Source organism: Trichomycterus rosablanca, chromosome 8 (assembly GCF_030014385.1).
Source record: "Trichomycterus rosablanca isolate fTriRos1 chromosome 8, fTriRos1.hap1, whole genome shotgun sequence".
NCBI classification, from domain to species: domain Eukaryota; kingdom Metazoa; phylum Chordata; class Actinopteri; order Siluriformes; family Trichomycteridae; genus Trichomycterus; species Trichomycterus rosablanca.
Genome location: NC_085995.1, coordinates 3,261,846 through 3,270,342, shown reverse-complemented (window position 1 = coordinate 3,270,342; position 8,497 = coordinate 3,261,846). Strand labels below are relative to the sequence as shown.

Here is an 8,497-nt window from a genome sequence, read left to right as displayed (position 1 = left end):
TGATTATTTTTGGCTTCTGCTCATTTGTTCTACTCTTTTTTTTGTGTGTTCTTCACCTGCATGATGTTCTGTGGGGTAGGAACGGTAGTTACTCATTACACGAGATTCATCAGGTCACATGGTTATATCGAGCACAGTCATGGACGATTTAGTGTCTCCAATTCACCTTACATGCACGTCTTTGGACTGTGGGAGGAAACCGGAGCACCCGGAGTAAACATGCAAACTCCACACAGAAAGGACCCGGACCGCCCCACCTGGGGATCGAACCCAGGACCTTCTTGCTGTGAGGCACCGTGGGGAGTTTGAAGTAAGTGCACCACATTTCACCTGAAGTAATTAATCAAGTGCTCTAATCTACACTTGTTTTAAACATAGTACAGTATAACAGACGTGGAGCAGCGTGGACGTCGTTTTGGGTGTCCGAATTTGCAACTGGTTTGTGTGCGAGTTATTTTACATGTAGTCGATTCATTAGTCATTCATGTTAAATAACGTTAATTTATTTACAATGCACCGGTGTTGAGGCGGCTTTTGTTTGATGCTCTATTGAAGTCCGAAGCAGACTTACAGAAAGCAAAAATGCCCATCCCTAACGTTTGCTGAGAACTTAATATCAGTGATACTCGCTTTTATCCATAAAGAGCCACAGTGGCTGCAGGTATTCATAGCAACCATGCAGGAGCTTCACATAACTAAGACCAACTGATTGAGTAGCTCATGCTAACCTGCAGGCTTGGAGCTCTTTTTGAATAAGACCAAGCGCCACTGCTCGTCCAGACTGGAGCAGACTGCATACAAATACCCTTCAGCTATCACAATCTAACAGCGTTTAATGGAATTGCACTCAGTTTCACGTATGAGCACAAATCAGTTGATGGTTACAGGGTTGCAGGGGAATCAAAACTTGAAGATAAATAACATTTAGTCCTCGTTAGAACCTTCGGTGGGTACGAGTCATGGTTTAAGCACAAGCAAAGAAAGTAGAGCGACGCGATGTGCCTTCCTGCACATCCGGACGAACCCATGGCTTAAAATAGGAGTCTACCAGGTACCGAAAGCGTAGTAAAAGAAATCTGCTGTGACTAGACGACGCTCTCGCGGTTGGCGGAGACGAGAACCGCTCTACGACAAATGGGGCACGTGGAGTTCTCCGAGAGCCAGCGGTCGATACAGTGCACGTGGTATTCGTGCGAGCAGGGCAGTTTGCGCAGCTTGTTGCCCTCGGCGTATTCCGTGATGCAGACGCTGCAGGTCTTGAGCGCGTCGCTCTCGCCGAAGTTGCGCATGGACAAGTTATCGATCTGCTCTTTGGTGAGGCCTCTGGGCTGGTCGTCGTCGTCGTCGTTCAGCAAGAAGAAATGCGCCAGGCGTAAAAAGGGCAGCGAGCCGGACTCCTCCAGACTGATGGGCACTCTCTGTCTCGGCCTGCTCTCTCTCTGAGCCGCGCCGACGTCCTCGGTGTCGTCAGTTCTAGCTTCTGAGCCGGGCTGACTCGAACCTTCCGCGGCGGCTACAGCCTCGGGTGGCGCAGACACACTTCCGGTTTCTGGGTTCCCAGGGGCGTCCGCGAGATCCGAGGAGGTATTGGAGGCGCGGCTGGAGTCCGTAGAGTCCGAATCGGAGTCCATGAAGTAGCTGAGCTCGCCGAAGCCGTTCATAATCTGCCGGATCATGGACTGCAGCGCCATGGAGGTCGCCTCGCCGAGTCCGTCGTTGGAGATCCTCCTGATGGGAATGCGAATGGTGCTGACGTACGTCCTGACTCCTGCCCGTTCCGAGCGGGAAAAGGTCCTGCGCAGGCCTCCGCGCTCACTTTCATACATAAACGTGTTGTTAGAGGTCTGAGAGCGAGACCGGGTGCGATTAGCGATGCTGTCCCGTTCTCTGTACTCTCCTGGTCTGACTCGTCTGACCTGCAAGTCCAGCATTATCGTGGGAGGACGCCGGGCCTCTCCGGAGCTCGCCTCGGTCTCCTGTCGTGGCTGCGCCGGCTCCGAAGGCTCCTGGCTTTCTGTCTGCCTGGACAAAACGTGAAGCCGAGTCCTAGAACTGCCCTCGACCTGAGCGTCCGGCAGGGGCTCGGGATTTTGCATAGCCTGTGGAAGCCCGTCTAACTGGTCGAGGTTCACGGCTAAATGACTCCTGGCTGTACGAGCCCGGGTTCTGCGCTGCTCTGGGCTCGGGCTACGCGCCCTAATCCGCCCTCTCTGCGCCGCCGGGCGAGGAAGCGAAGAAGCCAGGAGATGACTCAGGGACGACGGGCTTGGAGGTCTGGTTACAGGCGGGGGGGTAACTGGTTCGGGAAGTTCCGGCTCAACGATAACAGCCATCTCCTCCACTACCGGCTCCTCCACCACTTCCGCAGTCTCCACAGGCGCCTCGGGTTCGGGTTCGGGCGCGGGAACATCCGGGCGGGTTTGTTCCTCAGCCGGGCGGTTCGGTTCCTCAGCCGGGCGGTTCGGTTCCTCAGCCGGGCGGTTCGGTTCCTCAGCCGGGCGGTTCGGTTCTCCCTCCGGGCGGTTCGGTTCTCCCTCCGGGCGGTTCGGTTCCCCCTCCGGGCGGTTCGGTTCTCCCTCCGGGCGGTTCGGCTCCCCGTCCGGGCGCTCGGCCTCGGTCTGCGTCTGCTGCTCGGCTATGTTGCGATTGATGTTGATCTCCAGGCTGAAGCGGAAATCTCCGCTGTTGGGGTTGGTTCGGCTCACGGCCCGCCATGACTGGTTGCCGCGATGCCCGCTTCGTGTGCTGTTGCCGGTCTGGCGCACAGAGTTCAGCCAGTCGAGGAGGGTGTCGCCGTTAGAGGCTTCTTCTGTACCCTCCGATTCGGGGGCTGGTTGGGGGGAAGAAGAAAAAACTTTTAAGAAAGTGATGAGTAAATGAGTAAACCACCTCCTTGTTTCTACCCTCACTGTCCAATTTATCAGCTCCACTTACCATATAGGAGCACTTTGTAGTTCTACAATTACTGACTGTAAAGCACATGCTGTTCTTCAATGGTCAGGACGCCCACCGGACCATCACAGAGCAGGTATTATTTAGGTGGTGGATCATTCTCAGCACTGCAGTGACATGGTGGTGGTGTGTTAGTGTGTGTTGTGCTGGTATGAGTGGATCAGACACAGCAGCGCTGCTGGAGTTTTTAAACACCGTGTCCACTCACTGTCCACTCTATTAGACGCTCCTACCTAGTCGGTCCACCTTGTAGATGTAAAGTCAGAGACGATCGCTCATCTATTGCTGCTGTTTGAGTCGGTCATCTTCTAGACCTTCATCAGTGGTCACAGGACGCTGCCCACGGGGCGCTGTCGGCTGGTGGACTATTCTCAGTCCAGCAGTGACAGTGAGGTGTTTAAAAACTCCAGCAGCGCTGCTGTGTCTAATCCACTCATACCAGCACAACACACACTAACACACCACCACCATGTCAGTGTCACTGCAGCGCTGAGAATCATCCACCACCCAAATAATACAGAAACAGATGGACTACAGTCAGTAATTGTAGAACTACAAAGTGCTTCTATATGGTAAGTGGAGCTGATAAAATGGACAGTGAGTGTAGAAACAAGGAGGTGGTTTTAATGTTATGGCTGATCGGTGTATATGTGTTTTCAGAATATCATTTTAATCTGTTTATCTGACGATAATAAAACAATCATGTCAGGCCTGGCACGTGGTATCATCATCATAAATACAGAATGAATGATTTACCTCTGGGCTCCTCTCTATTGACTTCAGTACTACCACTGCTGCTGCTGCTGCTGCTGCTGTTGCTGCTGCTGCTGTTGTTGTTGTTGTTGTTGTTGGGGGGCTGCTCACCTCCATTCTTGATCTGCTGAAGACGGTTTAACAGCTCTTCCTCTGTGAGCTCACCTGATAAACACACACCGCAGCTTAAAATGGTGATAATACACGTTCACGTCTAACACTTGTTATTTATTTTAAAGATTTGAGATTGCGGCAGGTCCTGTTGCACTGGGAAGCACAGGCCACCAATCCATCATAGGGCCCCAACCACACATACCCCCACCCTTGGACACAGTCATGTGTATGTAGATGTCCAGCCCACCCACAGTACTGCTCATGGAGTGGGCTGACCGTGTGGGCTAACATAACAGACCACTGCTCCAACCAAGCAAGTTTTAGATAAAGTAAAAAAAAAAAAAAAAAGGATTTTTTAAATCTGATCCATCAAACAGCAAGCTACATACACCGATCAGGCATAACATTATGACCACCCTTCTAACTGACTATGCAGCCCCGTACGCAACAAACTGCGACGCACTTTGTATTCTGACACCTTTCTATCAGAACCAGCATTAACTTCCCTGTTGGACTGGACCACACGGGCCAGCCTTCGCTCCCCACGTGCATCAGTGAGCCTTGGCCGCCCATGACCCTGTCGCCGGTTGACCTCTGTTCCTTCCTTGGACCACTTTTGATAGTGGTCATAACGTTATGCCTCGTCGGTGTATTTACACCTTACCGATACATCCTCATACACATTACATATCTGCATCACAGCCGTCTTCATACACGCTAGATAATCCGCCATTATACTTTTCTACATTACTGGCACGTTTGCTGATACACTTTGTCCTAATCGATAAAGCATGAAGCTCATTAATGTGCTTTATATGTTGATGGGATGCTATAAGCTTGTTGATTATCAGTTAACCATCGACTAATGATGGTCAGTTATCGGTTAAAGGACATTGCCAAAACATTCTTAATATTCATAATAAAATTAACCTCATACATTGCCAAGTCTTGAACATCATAGCTATTAAGACCCATTACGATTAATACAGTCTTATAAAAGGAAAAGTCAACATTAGCACCTTTGTACTGTATTTTCTCTGCATGCTCCTTTGATTGTCAACCGAATCACAATGTATAAAGCTTACAAAAAAATCACTCATCAAGCTTAATGGTTATTAGTAGGAACAAGCAAAGTTACCTGGGTTGCCGAGGAGATTGTTATCTCTCATTAGCCGGTAGTCCTCTTCACTCAGATTGTTAACAAACTGGTAGTAGTCCTCCTCGCGGTTGAGCCGGTCCTGCTGTTGCCTGCGCTGTGAATCGGACTGTTCACTACTCCCCTGATCTGCATTATCTGAACCTTCCATTGCAGAAAGAGCTGAAAGGAAAACGTCAGCAGCACCTGGAGAGAACGAGATCAGCAAATCAACCAAAGTACAGCCAGCAAATATAAAAAAGAGGTCATTATTCTTTAGGGAGAAAAAGCATTTGTATCTAAAACAGGGAACCCAAACTGTGTAGAAAGTATATTTGGGTTTTTAATGCCATGTGTACACTGAGGCCACTTGTTTGTTTGTTTATTAGGATTTTAACGTCAGGTTTTACACTTTAGTTACATTCATGACAGGAACCGTAGTTACTCATTACACAAGATTATATCAAACACAGTCAGGGACAATTTTGTATCTTTAATTCACCTCACTTGCACGTCTTTGGACTGTGGGAAAAAAGAAACCGAAGCTCCCGGAGGAAACCCACGCAGACAAAGGGAGAACATGCAAACTCCACACAGAAAAGGACCCAGACCGCCCCACCTGGGGATCGAATCCAGGACCTTCTTGCTGCTACCAGAGCTGTCCTTAATTATGTCTTGCGTGTAGAAAAAACAAATGTGTCACTACTAGAAAATTACTATCCTCACTTACAGGCGACAAGCTGATTGTTTGGGGCTTTTTGTTGTGGTTTAATGCAAAAATGATGATCTACAATGGACCCACTCATGTCTGTTTCACAGAATCAGAACTTTGATTTGAGTGAAACTAATCCATAATTTCTGGTGTGAACTCATCCCATATTTAAGAAGTAATAATAGATGGTGTGGAGTAAGATACAGGAGGAAGGAGTTCCATTAAACTACAACAAAACTGATTTAAAACCTTTCTGTATTAAGAAGACGTGACTGCGTAGTCGCAGCGTAGCATTTTTTCATTTAGGGACAGCGGCAACCTAGTGGGTAGCGCTTTGGGCTATCAACTAAAAAGGTTGAGAGATCTTCTCCCAGCTCTGCCATGCAACCACTGTTGGACCCTTGTGCGAGGCCCCTAACCCTGTCTGCTCCAGGGGCACGGTACGATGGCTGACCCTGAGCTCTGACCCCCAGCTTCCAAACAAGCTGGGATGATGGGATATGCAAAGAAAGAATTTTGTTGCAAGCTGAAGCCTAGCAGTTAAGGTACTGGACTAGTAATCAGAAGGTCGCTGGTTCAAGCCTCACCACTGCCAGGTTGCTGCTGTTGGGCCCTTGAGCAAGGCCCTTAACCCTCAATTGCTCAGACTGTACACTGTAACTGTACTATAAGTCGCTAAATGCCGTATATGTATATATAACAAATAAAGGCATACTATAAGGACATTTATTGATCATGTTCGAATTATTTCAGTCATTCAGTCGCAGAAGATTTAGGAAAATCATTAATATTTCATGACACTAATATAAGGCTGTAGCCATGAATTGAACATTGGAGGGGGGTCCTGATGTTCTAAAACAATCCTGCCTGTGTCCCTGTAACTGATGTGTATTTTAACCTCAGTTGTAGCCTAGTGGTTATGATGCTGGACTAGTAATCGAAAGGTTGCCGGTTCAAGCCCCACTACTGCCAGGTTGCCACTGTTGGGCCCTTGAGCAAGGCCCTTAATCCTAAATTGCTTAGACAGTGTACTGTCACAGTACTGTAAGTCGCTTTGAATAAAAGCGTCAGCTAAATGCCAAAAAAGTAAATGAACACTGACGGATCCTAATAGTAGCAAAGCTAATGAGTGCAATATGTGTATTAGCGTTTTCACATGATTTACACGGCGATTTAGTACGCATTAGGTAAGAGTAATTTATTGATAAGGTTTTAATATCCCTAATAATAAACAATATACCTGTATGGTTGCATTTCTATCTAATCTAATCAACTGCGTCGGTTTTGAAAGAGCAACGGAGCTAAGTAGCAACTAAGCGGCCTGCTTACTTCCGACACTTCCAACGCAAACTGGGGCTCGATTCCAAATACCGCTCCATTCAGCACCGAGTGCACTTCATCTGCAGCACAATCTATTACCACTCTCCCTAAGTAGTGCACTAGTGAAGGGAGCATGAAGCGGTTTGGGATTCACCCGGCTAGCGATAAACAACAGAAAGCCGAGGCTGAGTGTTAAAAACACGTACTGTTGAAATAAAAGACGTTACGTGACAGCAACACGGCACCGAGTATTGTGAGAGTATTGTAAGAGTATTATTAGAGTTGTGTACTGTGTAGTTTCAGAATTTACAGTTTGAGCAGGAGATTCAGAACATTAACTAGCCAGTGTTAGCATGGCTAACACATTTAGCAACTCGCGATCGGTTAAAGCGAATCAAAGCGAATTCAGGTCTCACCTTTTATTCTCCGTTGGTATTTTCTTTAATATTATCAAAAGTGCTGTAAACAGGAAAATAATAATAATATATAAACACGGTGAGTTTATGAAAATGAATAGTGTGTTTGTCCCGACGGCAGTGCTTTAGAGCGGCCGTTATCTTCTCCCTGTTTCCGCTCACTGAGGATTCTGGGTAAAAGCACTACAAGATAAAAGTAGCCTTAATGACTCTTTTTCTATTAATCTGTGGTAAAACATTAAGTTAAAACTAGTAAAATTTAAACATTTAGTGCATAATTTATATTTTGTCAAATTGCAAATTTCACGATGCCAGAGCAACCAACAAAAGACTTTTATTTTGTACTGTTTTAAGTAAGTAGTAAGCATTCAGTGACAGACTCAGCAATAGAAGTTTATATCTTCATTATTTAAATGTTTACATGTTATTCTCACATCTGTCAGGTTTCCAAAAACTGGAAATTATTTCATGGTTAAGAAAACGCTCAAAAGTCATGATCTTTATTGCACAACTTTAAATAACTTGAAGTCTGTCAGTGCACGTACTGCACACGTTCATTACATTTACATTTTCATTCTCGGCATTTAGCAGACGCTTTTATCCAAAGCGACTTACACAATACAGTCTGAGCAATTTTGGGTTTAGGGCCTTGCTCAAGGGCCCAACAGTGGTAACCTGGCAGTGGTGGGGTTTGAACCAGCAACCTTCTGCTTACTAGTCCAGTACCTTAACCACTAGGCTACAACTGACCTTCTTGCTCCTTTTGTTTTTCAACCACTCTCATGCTGATTTCATGTTGCTGCTAAATTATTCTTATTCTATGTCTATATATAAATAATATACAATTTCTATTTTATACTTAGGTCTGTCAGTGTACCGTCAGTGTACCATACTTTATATCTCCATTGCACAGTGCCTGTTGCTGTTCATGTCACTGCCACATTTCTTTATTTTATTCTATGCCTATATATAGTATTCCTTTTGTATTATTTCTATTTTTATATTTTATGTATGTTTGTTGACACCTGCACCAAGAGAAATTCATTGCACATCTGGTACTTGGCGAACAATAAAGATTCTGATTCTGATAGCAAA

At 46.4% G+C, this 8,497-nt stretch overlaps 1 protein-coding gene across 1 annotated transcript; it reads right to left on the bottom strand.

Moving 5' to 3' along the window:
* rlim (ring finger protein, LIM domain interacting) lies at positions 1–7,508 on the bottom strand. Its single transcript, XM_062999699.1, has 4 exons — positions 7,403–7,508; positions 4,958–5,161; positions 3,709–3,870; positions 1–2,830 (listed from the first exon to the last, which is right to left on the bottom strand). The coding sequence occupies exons 2-4, from the start codon at positions 5,124–5,126 to the stop codon at positions 1,086–1,088; spliced, it is 2,076 nt and encodes a 691-aa protein (XP_062855769.1). The 5' UTR covers positions 5,127–5,161; positions 7,403–7,508; the 3' UTR covers positions 1–1,085.
* Between the last annotated feature and the right edge of the window lie 989 nt (positions 7,509–8,497).